This window comes from Hyla sarda, chromosome 4 (assembly GCF_029499605.1).
Source record: "Hyla sarda isolate aHylSar1 chromosome 4, aHylSar1.hap1, whole genome shotgun sequence".
In the NCBI taxonomy this organism is placed as follows: Eukaryota; Metazoa; Chordata; class Amphibia; order Anura; family Hylidae; genus Hyla; species Hyla sarda.
Window position 1 is genome coordinate 179,278,200 of NC_079192.1, and position 17,896 is coordinate 179,296,095.

The 17,896-nt window shown below is 46.6% G+C and overlaps 1 protein-coding gene across 2 annotated transcripts in view; it reads left to right on the forward strand.

The window, feature by feature from the left end:
- SCAPER (S-phase cyclin A associated protein in the ER) overlaps window positions 1-17,896 on the forward strand; it is a 329,263-nt gene that overhangs the window by 8,045 nt on the left and 303,322 nt on the right. For both annotated transcript variants that reach the window (XM_056572933.1, XM_056572935.1), the window contains exon 2: window positions 12,764-12,881. In XM_056572933.1, coding sequence (XP_056428908.1) covers window positions 12,764-12,881 — 118 coding nt within the window. The remainder of the gene's footprint in view (window positions 1-12,763; window positions 12,882-17,896) is intronic.

Below are 17,896 nucleotides of genomic sequence, written 5' to 3' on the forward strand. Positions count from 1 at the left end.
TTTCCTTTTTATTTATTTATTTATTTATTTATTTTTTTGACTGTTTTTTGTTGTCTTGGAAATGGACTATCCCATAGCTGCATTAGTTTGTCCAAGGGTCATGGACAAGAGATGGCTGATGGACATGGCTGCGGGAGGAACACAGCTTGCAGCAACTCTGCTGTAACAAAGAGTTTTACTAAACATGTGCCTCCAGCTGTTGCAAAACTACAACTCCAAGCATGCCTGGACAGTCAAAGGGGCAAAACTGTAGACACACAGCTGAAGGCAACACTGCTGTTAAAGGGGTACTCTGACCCTAGACATCTTATCCCCTATCCAAAGTATAGGGGATAAGATGTTTAATCGGGGGGTCCTGCCGTTGGGGACACCCGCAGTCTCTCCTGCAGCACCCACTTATCATCAGCCTCACGGAGCGAAGATCCCGCTGCCACGCCCCCTCCCATAGACTTGCATTGAGGGGGTGGGGTGTGGCATCATGAGGGGGCAGAGCTGTGACATGACAATACTCCGGCCCCTGTATCGTGAGTCATCAGACACAGAGCGATCTTCGTTCTGTGAGTCTGATGACAAGTGGGTGCTGCTGGAGAGATTGCGGGGGTTCCCAGCGGCGGGACCCCCGCGATCAGACATCTTATCCCCTATCCTTTGGATAGGGGATAAGATGTCTAGGGCTAGAATACCCCTTTAAAAAGAGTTATCCAAACACTGAACCTCCAACTATTCCAAAACTGCAAGTCCCCGTATTACAGGACTGCCTAAGGATGACACACATGAGTGACATAGGAAGATATGTTATACACTCACCATATTGTTTTTGGTGGAAGAGTACAGCCAATCTCCAATAATCATTCTCGTGTGTGTGTGTGTGTGTGTACAGCACAAAATCAAGAGAAAAGGGCTCCCGAGAGCAGTGAGTCAGCAGAGGGAGACAGAAAGCTAAGTCATGTATAGTGCAGGCAAGAACAGGTCACCCCCCTCCACAATACAGAATGAAATGTGCTGGGAGCAGGTATAATATGCTATTTTTTTATGATCAGGATTAGGTTCTGAGAACAGTTTTTTGTTTTTATTGTGGGATCTGACAGGTACGCTTTAAACCACATCCTGGATTTCCAACATGTTTTCTGTGTGGAATAAATGACACATTACTTATTCCTGAATTTTTTTAAAGGGTACTCTGCTAGATTTGTAAATTACTTATATTTTAAAATCTTAATCCTTCCAGTACTTATCAGCTGCTGTATGCTCCAGAGGAAACTCTCTTCTTTTTGAATTTATTTTCTGTCTGACCACAGTGCTCTCTGCTGACACCTCTGTCCATGTCAGGAACTGTCCAGAGCAGGATAGGTTTGTTATGGGTATTTGCTCCTGTTTTTGACAGTTCCTGATATGGACAGAGATGTCAGCAGAGAGCACAGTGGTCAGACTGGAAAGAACTACACAACTTCCTCTGTAGTATACAGCAGCTGATACTGGAAGTACTGGAAGGATTAAGATTTTTTAAATAGAAGTAATTTACAAATCTGCTTAACTTTCTGGCACCAGTTGATTTGAAAACATTTGTTTGCCACTGGAGTACCCCTTTAATTACACATCAAAAAATAGTTGGCAAAAAAAAAAACACCTTTCATTATATTTTAAAAAAAAAGTTATACACATCCATCCGGTCTGTCGAATGTCCAATCCCTTGCCTTTCGTCTTGACAAACAGGAAGTGCCCACTCATTCTTTTACTTCATTGGTGAATTATTGGTAAAGCGTGCACCTCTTGTGTTTAGATGAAAGCAGGAAGTGCTGCTAAGTGGACTGGGCATCATTGGATACACAGGGCAGGTGCATTTAACTTTTTTTTTTATTATTATTTTGATGCCAACTTGAGCCTATATACAAAATGCTGTGGGGTCAGAGGAACCCTTTAATATGAAAGCCATTTGCAGTAGATAACTGTACAAAAACATCAACATGAAGGATACTGAGAGGCAAATTTATAACGCTAAGGGTGCATTCACACCACGTTTTTGCAATACAGTTCCCGTATATGTTTTCAATGTGAAAACCATCCGGAACCGTATTGAAACCATATGTCAAATGATGCATCCGATTGCATCCGTTTTGCATCTTGTACGGTTTTGGCCATTTTTTTTCCCGTACCCAAAACCGTAGCCTACCACGGTTTTTGGTCTGGGTGAAAACCCGTATTAAACCGTATACGTTTTTTTAAACATGGGAGTCATTGGGAACTGTACAGAACCGTATGTGTGTACGGTTCCATCTGGTTTGCACCATACAGTTTTTGACTTTGCACAGTTTTTTTCTTGGAATTTCAATCAAACAAGTGGAACTATATTCACAATGGAGTGAAAAGTTAAAAACATATACATTTTATTATTGAAAAACTGATGCAACCGGGTATACGGGTTAAAATGTGTACACAGGTTTTGGTCAGGTTTTGAGGAATCTGTTTTTCATCAAAAACCTGATACGGGAACGGTATTGCGAAAATGTGGTGTGAATGCAGCGGGTGCATTCACACGGAGTAATTCAAGAGGAATTTACTCGAGTAATTCCTCTTGAATTCTCCGCTTCAAATTAATTCACATCTCCTCTACCCATTGACTTTAATGTTTTTTTCCGCTGTCCTGTTCACACTGCGGAAATTCCGAAGCTGAATTCCGTTCCGCTTGAAGAATGAGCATGTTCATTCTTCAAGCGGAATCCGCTAGCAGAAATCAATAGAAGTCAATGGTAAAAAAAAATTCCGCCCAACATCGTTTTCGCGCGGAAATTGCTGAAAAACCCTTCACTTCTTTCTCCCCCATTTCCACACGCAATTCCACGTGAAAATAAAATAATTTTTTCCGCCCGTAAATTTTTCGGCTTGGATTCGTCTTGATTTACTCCGTGTGAACGCACCCTTACTGCAAAGCAAAATTGATGGCATTGGCCATAGTAATGGTGTGTTCTAGAAAAATACCAGCTGTAATCTGATGGGTTACTGCGTTAAACTCCACTGCTTTTATTAATTTCCATGGTATGTCCATTATATTCTCCCAACCACAGAAGACCTAGTTTCCTAGTATATGTTTTGTGAATATTCATTTCATGGTTCTAGACATGATATCTTTGCCATGACTGTGCTAGCAACCTCCAAATGCAATAGGCTAATTCCATGTGTGACCTACATGACAGTTGACACAAAATTTAAACTTATTGGGGGAGATTTAGCAAAACCTGTCCAGAGGAAAAGTTGCTGAGTTGCCCATAGCAACCAATCAGATCGCTTCTTCCATTTTTGAAAAGGCCTCTGCAAAATGAAAGAAGCGATCTGATTGGTTGCTTTGGGCAACTCAGCAACTTTTCCTCTGGACAAGTTTTGATAAATCTCCCCCATTTAGTTTCTCCCATCTAGGTTTTATTAACCCCTTAACGATCGCAGCCATGGACCCGCCCCTAATGGCGGACATCCGCGATCCCACGGATGTCCACCATTAACCCTCATATGCCGTGATCAATACAGATCACGTCATCTGCAGCATCGCAGTCATTAAAATGGATGATAGGATTGCTCACAGCGCTGCTGCGGTGATCTGATCATCCAGCACGGCAGACAGAGGTCCCCTCACCTTGCTCCGCTGCCTTCCCGACGTCTTCTGCCCTGATCTGCCTTCCCGCAGATCAGAGCAGATGACCGATAACCCTGATCAGTGCTATGTCCTATACATAGCACTGAACAGGATTAGCAATCGAATGATTCCTATAAATAGTCCCCTATAGGGACTATTAAAGTGTAAAAATAAAAGTAAAAAAAAATAAAAACCTCCCCCAATAAAAACGTAAATTGTCCCATTTTCCCTATTTCACCCCCAAAAAGTGTTAAAAAAAATATTTTATATACATATTTGATATCGCAGCGTGCGTAAATATCTGAACTATTAAAATAAAATGTTAATGATACCATACGGTGAACGTCGTGAACATAAAAAAAAAAGTCCAAAATAGCTGCTTTTTTATAACATTTTATTCCAAATTTTTTTAATAAAAAATGGATTAAAAGTTCTATATAAGCAAATATGGTATCAATAAAAAGTACAGATCACGGCGCAAAAAATGAGCCCTCATACCGCCGCTTATACGGAAAAATGAAAAAGTTATAGGTCTTCAAAATAGGGGGATTTTAAACGAAGTAATTTGGTTAAAAAGTTTGCGATTTCTTTTAAGCGCAACAGTAATAGAAAAGTATATTATAATGGGTATCATTTTAATCATATTGACCCAAAGAATAAAGAACACACGTCACTTTTACCATAAATTGTACAGTGTGAAAACGAAACCTTCCAAAATTTGCTAAATTGCAGTTTTCTTTTCAATTTCCCCACACAAATAGTATTTCTTTGGTTGCGCCATACATTTTATGGTAAAGTGAGTGATGGCATTACAATGGACAACTGGTCGTGCAAAAAACAAGAACTCATACTAGTCTGTGGATGAAAATATAAAAGAGATTTTTTGAAGGCGAGGAGGAAAAAATGAAAACGTAAAAATAAAATTCTTTGGGTCCTTAAAGGAGTACTCTAGTGCAGAGTACTCCTGCTCCGTCCTGCCCGGGCTGCAAAATAAATGAAAATGAACCATCACTCACCTCCCTGGGTTCCCGCGAAGCGTCACTACAGCTGTTCGGTCCTCTGGTCCATCTCCTTCATACTTCCGGGTGTAACGAAGCGTCACATGGCGCTCAGCCTATCGCCGGCTGCCTCAATGTTCTGCCTCGGCCGGGGATAGGCTGAGCGCCATGTGACGCTTCGTTACACCCGGAAGTATGAAGAGGATGGACCGGAGGACCGGTGTAGTGGCGCTCCGCGGGAACCCAGGGAGGTGAGGGATGGTTCATTTTCATTTATTTTGCAGCTCGGGCAGGACGGAGCAGGAGTACTCTGCACTAGAGTACTCCTTTAAGGCCCAAATGGGCTGAGTCCTTAAGGGGTTAAATAAGAAAGAGTTTGTATTGTAAACAAACCAGAAACTATGAAATATGTGCCTGCACACAGGAATCTTCTGCTCACTCAGTTATTAACAAAAATTAGTAAAACTTAAATTGTGACCTACACGACATGGAAATTCCACTCATATAGACAATACTTTTTCAGTATACAATATCTGTTCATTTGTTAAGTACAAAAATCTACGACACAAACTGAAGCATTCACAAATAATGTAAGTTACAACTACTAATACATCATTTCGATTTGTTTGATTTGTTGCTACATTTTGAATAGAGCTGCAACGATTAATCGATAAAATCGATTAAATTCGATAACTGGATTTGTTGTCGACGAATCCGTTATCGAATAATTGTTATCCGCAGCCAGGAGGGAGTCCCGAAAATCCCGCAGAAGCCTCAGTGACAGTGAGTGACTGTGGAAATTGTATCGCCCGACGCCCGGGACATGCAGTTCCGGGTGCCAGGCAGGTGAATTTTTCAGGCATTTAGCCCTGCTTCAGGCTAGCAGGGCCAAATGCCTGAGGAATTCACATATAATGGGGTAATCGGTTTTGCCCTGTAATTAAACTCCTATAGGCTGCAGCTGTGCACTGCAGCCTATAGCGAGCCGCGCAGGACGACAGTGTCCCAGCATAGGCACGTGAAATATCATGACACAGGGGGCATCAGAGGAAGGGGTATAATGACACAGGGCATCAGGGGGGGGGGGGGAATAATGAAAGAGGAGGGTGGGGGTAAAATGGCACAGGGAGCATCAGAGGGGGGGGGGGGGGAAGGGGATGTAATGGCACAGGGGGCATCAGAGGCACAGGGATACAATGGCACAGGGTGCATTCCTTTACCTTTGTTGGCTACCATTGCTGACAAGCAACAATACAAACAAAAAATATCATGAATTTATTAACTTGGAATGTTAAGGGACTAAATAATAACTGAACTATTTTGATAAGTCATACTTCATAAAACAGTCTCTTGGATACATTAGCATGGAATTAGCCAATACATTTTATTTTTTAGCTTGTCTCCTTTTATGTTAAAGGTGTTTTCTAGGGAGCAGGCCGGTAGCAGAAAAAAAAACCCTGTTGTTAGTTTTCTGCTGGAAAAATAAGAAAGAATTGCTCCCCGAATAACTCCCCTTAGGGTAGGGTGACATGTTCCGTATTTGCTGCTGCGTATTTTCCTTCCCAATAAAGCCAATGGGTAGCAAAATCAGCTGCATATTTTGCTACCCATTTACTTTAATGGATAGAAAAATATGCAGCAGCAAAATACGGTAAGAATTGCTCCTTGGACAAACACCTTAGGATCTATTCACACAGGCAGATTTCCTGCAGCAAATTTTTTTCTTCATTGGGTCATTGAAACATCTGTGAATCTGGCACTATTGCTAATTTTCTGCTGACCCATTGAAGTCAATGGTAGCAAAATATGCTGCTGAAAAAGGCGCAGAAATTCCACCTGTGTGAACAAACCCTTGAATCGCAAAATCAGCAATTTTTTGAGGAGTTGGAGAAAAGTTCTGTACTTTCCACTATACTCAATCCTGGAAATAATAATCCTGTACATATATAACACAAACCACACAATAGGCCTCATTTACCAAGAGTGTTGGGTTTTTACTAGTGTGAAAAGTTGTTTCAGACCTGTATGGGGATTCACAGATTTAAAAGTCAGGAAAATGTTCTAACCAGCTATTTCTTGGTGGAAATTTCCAGCCATTTATTCACAGGACTTTCTGTGAATTCAATAGTAATTAGGTGGGGTTGTGAAACCACGCCCCTTTTTGCCCGGTCACACCCCTTTGTGACAGGTCACACCCCTTTTCAGCTTTTCACAATGCAATGTCGTGTTTCAGGCATGTCTCAGACACTATGCACCAAAATAACTTTGAAAACCCGACAAAAACTAGTGGATTTTAGCTTAGTAAATGAGGGCCAATATTTTTTGTTTTTTTTCTGCCATTAAAAAGTACTACTTTCTTCACACAAAAAAGCCTTAAAGGAGATCTGTAGTGCTTATAACTTATCCCCTAACTAGATCGTGGGGGGTTCGAGCACTGGGCCCCCCCGCAATCTCCTGTACGGGGCCGTGGCAGTCTGCCGGAAGAACCGTGTAGTCCCCAGCAGAAAGCCGCTCATATCTATGGGATTCATGGAGGGGGCGTATCGGCTGCCACGTAATGCGGGCACGGAAAGCCCCCTTTCCTGTACATTTGCTGTGGCCCCGTACAGGAGATCACGGCGGCCCCAGCGCTCGGACCCCCCGCAATCTATATGTTATCCCCTATCCGAAGGATAGGGGATAACATATAGATTGCGGGGGGTCCGAACACTACAGATGTCCTTTAAATGGTTCTGTCAATGGAAAAATAAAAATGTTATGGCTTTTAGAAGATAAGAAGGAAATAAAATCATAAGTGAGAAAATTTATACTGCCAGGACAGGAAGCAAGTAAAGTACATTTTTTAATTCAGAATTTACCTAACTTTAAAATCAAATAAAAACGCTCTGCTTGTGTATTTATTCAAACCCTGAGCTCCAAGCTAAAGAGGTTGTCTGGTGCCTCAAGTTTTTTTTGTCGTAGGCTTCCTCAAAAAGTTATGTGTATTCACGTAATCCCCCACCATAATGGGGCTTCCCATTTAAAAAACTTGGTGATGTAATGGTGAGCATATTCACTATTATGGTAAAGATGTCAGCTATAATTTAGGAAATAGAACTGGTGGTGGTTGGAGGGGCTGCAGTACAGCCATCATATGTAACAAACGAAATCTGCAGTGGCATTGCTGACAAGTCCCTGAAGTTGTAGTAACCACAGGGCTGCCATCAGAAATTTTGGGGCCCCTCACACAGCTCAATGCCTGCCCCCCCCCCATGGCCTGCCCCCAATATTATTTTATTTTCTAATTAGATATTTCTAATTGGATTAGAGTGCTGTGTTATATAACATTGTACTATTAAAGAAGTTGTCTGCAAAAAAAATAACGTATCCCCTATCTAAGGATAGGGGACAAGTTATAGATAGCGGGGGGTCAGAGCATTGGGCCCCCCGCTAACTCCTGCATGGCTGGAAGGGGGGCATGCTGTACCCCGCACGGAGCGGCGACCGACACGCCCCTCCATGTACCCCATAGAGATACATGGAGGGGGTGTGCCGGCCGCGGGGTAAAGACATCAGCTACCAGCAAAATGCCAGGGCCCCACATGGGGGGTCCCAGCACTTGCACCCCCATGCGATCGATAACTTATCCCATGTCCTTGGATAGGGGATAAGTTATTTTTCACCAGACTACTCCTTTAACAGAGGGGCCTACCCAAACTATATGGAAGCAACTATTAACAGAGGGGCCTACCCAAACTATATAGGGGGCTCCATATAGTTTGGGTAGGCCCCTCTGTTAATAGTTGCTCCATAGATCTGGTTGACCCCTCTGTTAATAGTTGCCCCCATAGATGTAGCTAGAAACCACAGGGCCCGATGCAAAAAAATTTACTCGGGGCTCGCTACCCATACCCCCTGTCCAGACCTGCCTTTTTGGTGGGGGTCTGACTGCTGAGACCCCCACCGATCACCTTGGTTGAAGTGGTTCTCTAGCTGTTGGAAAACTCCCATCATTCTGGAGAGCCTTTGGCAATGGGAGTTGTAGTTTTGGAACAACTGAAGAGACACAGATTGAAAACAGTTTTACGCATCGTCACTGCAGAACTTACAAGTGACTACAGCGTTGATGGGACAGTCAGGAGAACACACAATGATATCAGTAACCTGAGTGACGTCTTCTGACTTGAGTGATATCTTCTCTGTTATCTTTTCTTCTTCATCTGGTCCAGAGACCAGGTCTTCCTCCAGATCCATCTTCTCTGCAGAGTCTGTCATCCAGACATCATTGGCTCCTCACTGTCAGCAGATCCTCATCCTCTGCATGAAGACAGTAATCATTATAACCTTTCCAGAAAGTGTACCCTAAATAAAATACTGCCCCACACTGTACCCTGAATATAATCCTGCCACACACTGTACCCTGAATATAATCCTGCCACACACTGTACCGGCTAAATATAATCCTGCCATACACTGTATCCTAAATAAAATTCTGCCCCACACTGTACCCTGAATATAATACTGCCATACACTGTATCCACTAAATATTAGAGATGAGCGAACTTACAGTAAATTCGATTCGTCATGAACTTCTCGGCTCGGCAGTTGATGACTTATCCTGCATAAATTAGTTCAGCTTTCAGGTGCTCCTGTGGGCTGGAAAAGGTGGATACAGTCCTATGAGACTCTCTCCTAGGACTGTATCCACCTTTTCCAGCCCACCAGAGCACCTGAAAGCTGAACTAATTTATGCAGGAAAAGGCATCAACTGCCGAGCCGAGAAGTTTGTGACGAATCGAATTTACTGTAAATTCGCTCATCTCTACCAAATATAATCCTGCCACATACTGTAACCTGAATATAATACTGCTATACACTGTATCCACTGAATATAATACTGCTATACACTGTACCCTGAATATAATACTGCTATACACTGTACCCTGAATATAATACTGCCACACACTGTATCCACTGAATATAATACTGCTATACACTGTACCCTGAATATAATACTGCCACACACTGTATCCACTGAATATAATACTGCTATACACTGTACCCTGAATATAATACTGCCACACACTGTACCCACTAAATATAATACTGCCATACACTGTACCCTGAATATAATACTGCTATACATTGTACCCACTAAATATAATTCTGCCACACACTGTAACCTGAATATAATACTGCTATACACTGTACCCACTAAATATAATCCTGCTACACACTGTAACCTGAATATAATGCTGCCCCACACTGTATCCACTGAATATAATACTGCCACACATGCATACACATCATATATACATATACACCTCCTCTTATCCTCTGTGTCCCCATAACCCCCTGCACCTCATCACCCCCTGCACCTCATCACCCCCATAACCCTCTGCACCTCTCATCACCCGCAAAACACCCCTGCACCTCTCATCATCCCCATAACCCCCCCTGCAACTCTCATCACCCCTTAACCCCCTGCACCTCATCACCCCCATAACCCTCTGCACCTCTCATCACCCCCAAAACACCCCTGCACCTCTCATCATCCCCATAACCCTCTGCACCTCTCATCACCCCCATAACCCTCTGCACCTCTCATCACCCCCAAAACACCCCTGCACCTCTTATGACCCCCATAACACCCCTGCACCTCTCATCACCCCCATAACACCCCCATGCACCTCTCATCACCCCCATAACCCTCTGCACCTCTCATCACCCCCAAAACACCCCCTGCACCTCTTATCACCCCATAACCCCCCTGCACCTCTCATCACCCCATAACCCCCCTGCACCTCTCATCACCCCATAACCCCCCTGCACCTCTCATCACCCCCATAACCCCCCTGCACCTCTCATCACCCCCATAACCCCCCTTCACCTCTCATCACCCCCATAATCCCCCTTCACCTCTCATCACCCCCCTAACCCCCTGCACCTCATCATCCCCATAACCCTCTGCACCTCTCATCACCCCCAAAACACCCCTGCACCTCTCATCATCCCCATAACCCCCCTGAACCTCTCATCACCCCCATAACCCTCTTCACCTCTCATCACCCCCAAAACACCCCTGCACCTCTTATCACCCCCCATAACACCCCTGCACCTCTTATCATCCCCATAACACCCGTGCACCTCTCATCACCCCCATAACACCCCCCTGCACCTCTCATTACCCCCATAACACCCCCTGCACCTCTCATCACCCCGATAACACCCCCTGCACCTCTTATGACCCCCATAACACCCCTGCTCCTCTCATGACCCCCATAACACCCCCCTGCACCTCGTATGACCCCCATAACACCCCTGCACCTCTTATGACCCCCATAACACCCCCCTGCACCTCTCATGACCCCTATAACACCCCCCTGCACCTCTCATGACCCCCATAACACCCCCCCTGCAGCTCTTATGACTCACATAACACCCCCCTGCACCTCTTATGACCCCCATAACACCCCTGCACCTCTCATCACCTCCATAACACCCCCTGCACCTCTCATCACCACCATAACACCCCCCCCCCCCAATACATACACACACACACCTCTCTCATCACTATTGTAGTCCCCTAACCACCATACAACACCCCCCCCCCCCCAACGGGCCCCCCTCACCAGTTTACTTACCCTGCCGGGTATCGGTGTGAGGCTGCTGCTGCTCCTGTCACTGCATGGGGAGGATGCTGGAGGTTCGCGTGGGGACGTAAGCAGGGAAAGGTCAGGTGATTGGAGTAGACATGCGTGCCTGCGCGGGGCACGTGACGTCTCTACTCCAATCAGCCCCTTACCTGAGTGAGTGACAGTCGCAGTCACTCACTGACAGGCCAAAAAAAAAAAGTCCAGGGACGTCCGGGCCCCATACAGGTGTATGGGTTGTACCCCCCTGATGGCGACCCTGAGTAACCACATCGAAAAAGGTTCCCCCTGACCCTAAAGACACTGGAAGATTTATCAAAACTTGTGTAGGGGAAAAGTTGACTGTTTTTCCATAGCAACCAATCAGATTGCTTCTTTTTTTGTGTTTAAAAATGAAAGAAGCGATCTGATTGGTTGCTATGGGCAATTGGTCAGCTTTTTCTCTGCACAGGTTTTGATAAAGCTCCCCTAAGTCTTGGCAAAATGAAATCGCATGTATTTTGCTATAGTATCTCTTCAGGGAATAGTAGATGATGGTTAATGGAAAAGAAGTAAAGAGATACATGGGACAGCATGATCATAAACGTGAACCTTACTGAAAGTGGTTATAGCGCACTGGGGCTCCATATTAGCTTTCTCTGTGGGGGTCCATGGTTTTATTGCATCTCACATGGACATATTGTACAATTCTTGAATGTATTCTTCGTTTTCATTTTTAATACAAACAGCCTCTGCCCGAGCGCACCGGATATTACACAGAAAACATTTAATATTTTCCCTGATATTGTCTGCTCTGTGGTAATTTTCCCGTCATTGACTTGAGCAGTGATATACATGTGGTGAAGAACCGTTTTTCCTTCCTGAAGAACATTATGATACCAGCTCTTCACCCCTCAGCTACATGTTTCATAGATTTATAACACTGATGCTTTGTAATGGCCAGCACTGTAAATTTATAGTACTGTATGGGGATGATGCCTACACTGTATCTGGTGTCAACCTAAAGAAGGCCCCCCAGGTCTACTGTGTTTTTAACCACATCCAGGCGAAATGTGAGAAGGGGCAAATATTATTATTTTTTTTTGTAAAACTGTTTATTTATAATTTTTTCAAGAAGAACATTATCATATTGTTACAAACAAGAAGGAACGAATCCAAAACAAGTTTACACTATTTGGTTAGAAAAGAAAAGCAATTCCCAATACAAAAGTATATATGACATAAATAAATACCCCTTTAAATATTGGATACATGTTCTTAAAGAAGAAGCAGCACTCAACATGTCAAAGAAACATGGTTTTATTCACTGGGTTGAGAGGAGGAGCTGAAATGCTGCTTAACACTGGGTGAATAAAATCCTTTTGAGATTCTTCAGCCTTTATATATAAATTGGTATGTTGATTATTTGTTAAAGTAGTGATGCCTAGTTTTTGTTTATTATGATATATAAGACCAAATTCTTTCTATAAGCACTACTTATAAGAACACAATTTTTGTTTAATGTGCAGGCTTCTTTTCAAAGATCTAATAGTCATGACAAGGTTCGTAAGATTGTGGCAGAAGAAGGGCGTACTGCCAGAAACCTGATAGCCTGGAGCGTCCCTCTGGAGAGCAAAGAAAGTGAAGGTACTTACATAACTGTAGAGTTTGGCAAATCTATTGTGAAGACTGAGTATAGGGGTGGCCGTACATGTGCATTGCTCTCTACATTAAAGTATACCTGTCGTTAACAATAACTTTTTATATTATATAGATAATACCATTATATGTATATTTGTAATATACATTAATTAAAAAAATATGTATATTTTTGGGTGAAAAAGTGCTTTCCTGCAGCTAGAGCCCTGCTTGTTTTCAGTGCACACAGCCCTGCTTGTCCTCAGTGCACAGAGCCCCACTTGTCCTCAGTGTACAGAGCCCCGCTTGTCCTCAGTGCACAGAGCCCCGCTTGTCCTCAGTGTACAGAGCCCCGCTTGTCCTCAGTGCACAGAGCCCCGCTTGTCCTCAGTGCACATAGCCCCGCTTTTCCTCACTGCACCGAGCCTGCTTGTCCTCAGTGCACAGAGGCCTGCTTGTCCTCAGTGCACAGAGCCCTGCTTGTCCTCACTGCACAGAGCCCTGCTTGTCCTCACTGCACAGAGGCCTGCTTGTCCTCAGTGTACAGAGGCCTGCTTGTCCTCAGTGTACAGAGGTCTGCTTGCCCTCAGTGTACAGAGGGCTGCTTGTCCTCACTGCACGGAGGTCTGCTTGTCCTCACTGCACGGAGGCCTGCTTGTCCTCAGTGCACGGTGCCCTGCTTGTCCTCAGTGCACGGTGCCCTGCTTGTCCTCAGTGCACGGTGCCCTGCTTGTCCTCAGTGCACTGTGCCCTGCTTGTCCTCAGTGCACAGTGCCCTGCTTGTCCTCAGTGCACAGAGGCCTGCTTGTCCTCAGTGCACAGAGGCCTGCTTGTCCTCAGTGTACAGAGCCCTGCTTGTCCCCAGTGCACGGAGCCCTGCTTGTCCCCAATGCACGGAGCCCTGCTTGTCCTCAGTGCACAGAGCCCTGCTTATCCTCAGTGTATAGAGCCCTGCTAGTCCTCACTGCACAGAGCCCTGCTTGTCCTCACTGCACAGAGGCCTGCTTGTCCTCAGTGTACAGAGGCCTGCTTGTCCTCAGTGTACAGAGGCCTGCTTGTCCTCAGTGTACAGAGGGCTGCTTGTCCTCAGTGCACGGAGGGCTGCTTGTCCTCACTGCACGGAGGCTTGCTTGTCCTCAGTGCACGGTGCCCTGCTTGTCCTCAGTGCACAGAGCCCTGCTTATCCTCAGTGTATAGAGCCCTGCTAGTCCTCACTGCACAGAGCCCTGCTTGTCCTCACTGCACAGAGGCCTGCTTGTCCTCAGTGTACAGAGGCCTGCTTGTCCTCAGTGTACAGAGGCCTGCTTGTCCTCAGTGTACAGAGGGCTGCTTGTCCTCAGTGCACGGAGGGCTGCTTGTCCTCACTGCACGGAGGCTTGCTTGTCCTCAGTGCACGGTGCCCTGCTTGTCCTCAGTGCACAGTGCCCTGCTTGTCCTCAGCGCACAGTGCCCTGCTTGTCCTCAGTGCACAGAGGCCTGCTTGTCCTCAGTGCACAGAGGCCTGCTTGTCCTCAGTGCACAGAGGCCTGCTTGTCCTCAGTGCACAGAGCCCTGCTTGTCCCCAGTGCACGGAGCCCTGCTTGTCCCCAGTGCTTGGAGCCCTGCTTGTCCCCAATGCACGGAGCCCTGCTTGTCCTCAGTGCACAGAGCCCTGCTTATCCTCAGTGTATAGAGCCCTGCTTGTCCTCAGTGCAGAGAGCCCTGCTTGTCCTCAGTGTAAAGGGCCCTACTTGTCCTCAGTGCACAGAGACCCCCTTGTCCTCAGTGCCCAGAGCCCCGCTTGTCCGCAGTGCACAGAGCCCCGCTTGTCCTCAGTGCACAGAGCCCCGCTTGTCCTCAGTGCACAGAGCCCTGCTTGTCCTCACTGCACAGAGCCCTGCTTGTCCTCACTACACAGAGCCCTGCTTGTCCTCACTGCACAGAGGCCTGCTTGTCCTCAGTGTACAGAGGCCTGCTTGTCCTCAGTGTACAGAGGCCTGCTCGTCCTAAGTGCACAGAGGCCTGCTTGTTCTCAGTGCACAGAGGCCTGCTTGTCCTCAGTGCACAGAGGCCTGCTTGTCCTCAGTGCACAGAGGCCTGCTTGTCCTCAGTGCACAGAGGCCTGCTTGTCCTCAGTGCACAGAGGCCTGCTTGTCCTCAGTGCACAGAGGCCTGCTTTTCCTCAGTGCACAGAGGCCTGCTTTTCCTCAGTGCACAGAGGCCTGCTTTTCCTCAGTGCACAGAGGCCTGCTTTTCCTCAGTGCACAGAGCCCTGCTTGTCCTCAGTGTACAGAGCTCCGCTTGTCCTCAGTGCAGAGAGCCCTTGTCCCACTCACTCTTCCTCTATTTGGTCCCATCACAGAGACACACAGGTAATAGCTGCAGGGACAAAAATATACACATTTTTTAACCAATGTATATTACAAATATACTTATGTTATTTACTACATTATATAAAAAGTGATTGTTAATGACAGGTAGGGATCGACCGATTATCGGTTTGGCCTATATTATCGGCCGATATTCACGGTTTTGGGCATTATGGGTATCTGCAATTACCTTGCTGATAATCCGATAATGCCCCAACCCCCGCACCGCCCCCACCGCACCGCGTCCCACCCCCCCACCGCGTTGCACCCCCCCCCACCGCACTGCGTCGCACCCCCCCACCGCACCGCGTCGCACCCCCCCACTGCACCGCGTCGCATCCCTCCTCCCCACTGTGTCGCACTACCGCACCAGCCCCATTGCCTCCCCCATCCCCGGTTTTATAATTACCTGTTCCCGGGGCCACGCTACTTCTGGCTCTTGTTGCTTCCTGCGTTACGCTGTGCGCACTTGTCCTCAGTGCACAGAGGCCTGCTTGTCCTCAGTGCACAGAGTACAGCTTGTCCTCAGTGTACGGAACCCCGCTTGACCTCATTGTACAGAGCCCCACTTGTCCTCAGTGTACGGAGCCCTGTTTGTCCTCAGTGTACAGAGCCCCGCTTGTCCTCAGTGTACGGAGCCCTGCTTGTCCTCACTGCACAGAGCCCCGCTTGTCCTCAGTGCACAGAGCCCCGCTTGTCCTCAGTGTACAGAGCCCCGCTTGTCCTCAGTGTACAGAGCCCTGCTTGTCCTCAGTGCACGAAGCCCTGCTTTTCCTCACTGCACTGAGCCCCGCTTTTCCTCACTGCACCGAGCCCTGCTTGTCCTCAGTGCGTGCACAGAGGCCTGCTTGTCCTCAGTGCACAGAGGCCTGCTTTTCCTCAGTGCATAGAGGCCTGCTTGTCCTCAGTGCACGGAGCCCTGCTTGTCCTCAGTGCAGAGAGCCCTGCTTATCCTCAGTGTACAGAGCCCTGCTTGTCCTCAGTGCAGAGTGCCCTGCTTGTCCTCAGTGTACAGGGCCCTGCTTGTCCTCAGTGCACAGAGCCCTGCTTGTCCTCAGTGCAGAGAGCCCTTGTCCCACTCACTCTTCCTCTATTTGGTCTCGTCACAGAGACACACAGGTAATAGCTGCAGGGACAAAAATATACACATTTTTTAACCAATGTATATTACAAATATACTTATGTTATTTACTACATGATATAAAAAGTGATTGTTAATGACAGGTAGGGATCGACCGATTATCGGTTTGGCCTATATTATCGGCCGATAATCATGGTTTTGGGCATTATGGGTATCGGCAATTACCTTGCTGATAATCCGATAATGCCCCAACCCCCGCACCGCCCCCACTGCACCCCCCCCACCGCACCGTGTCGCCCCCCCCCCCCCCACTGCACCGCGTCGCACCCCTCCACCGCACCGCACCACCCTGGCCCCATTGCCTCCCCCATCCCCGGTTTTATAATTACCTGTTCCCGGGGCCACGCTACTTCTGGCTCCTACTGCGTCACGCTGTGCGCAATGACGAGTGACGCGACGTCACCGTCAGTGCGCACAGTGACAGCTCAGGAGGTCGCCACCGGAGCCAGATGTAGAGTGGTCCCCGGGAACAGGTAATTATAAAACCGGGGATGGGGGAGGCAATGGGGCCGGGGCGGTGTGGTGGGGCGGTAGGGGGCACGGAGCGGTGCGGCCGTGGGGGGGGCGCCGTGGCGGTGATAGGACTCAGGATCCCCGGACAGGCAGGGGGAGAGAAGCGGGGGGTGGCGGCAGTCTATGGCACCGCAAAAGCCCCAGCAGTTCATTGATTTAAAGCGCCCGCTTTAAATCAATGATCTGCAGTGGTGTCGCGGGGGGGGGGGATAAATAGCCCATAATTTACACCGGAATATCGGTATAAGTTATCGGCTATCGGCCCTAACCTGCACCGATTATCAGTATCGGCTCTAAAAAAAAACCGATATCGGTCGATCCCTAATGACAGGTATACTTTAATATTAGCAAAACAGCGGAAAAAGTTTGCTCTATGTTTCCCTGTCTAGACTTGATTAGAAGGTAGAGATCTGTGTACATGTAATACTAACACATGTTCAGTGCAGCAAGTCACTGGAGAAGTGGGGAATTTACCAAGTGGAACATGATTATTGTACTTTTTTCCTTTTGTGTACGTCTGCTGCATCAGCATGTTTTTTATTCTTTTTTTTTTTTTTTATACCTTTTGGAAATGCCTCCATAAGGTGCATTAAAACATACTTTTGTTATGGGTGCAATGTTTCGTCTTAAAAGTTAACAGGTTTAAACAAAGCAGAATGTATTGCTATTCTTCGTATACAAAAAGAAGGTTGCAGCAGCACTCTTGGTCAAAGAATGGAGGCTCTTAGTGCACTTTGTGATCAAAACATGTCCCTTACTTCGGATGGGATCCTAATACACTCACTCTACCTCTGCTGGGCATTTAGCCTCTGACTAGGTGACCTGCAGGATCCACTATGGATTTCAAAACCTCCTGTGAAGAGGGAGGGGTGCTCTGCTAAAGAGGGTGCCACTCCCCCTCACTTGCATTGCAAAAAAAGCACAGAAAAATAGCCTGCTGTGGTGTGCACCCGTGTTGCTATTCTTCCAATTGAAACAGCAGAACACGACAAGCTTCATTATGAGGCTCTGTTCATATTAAC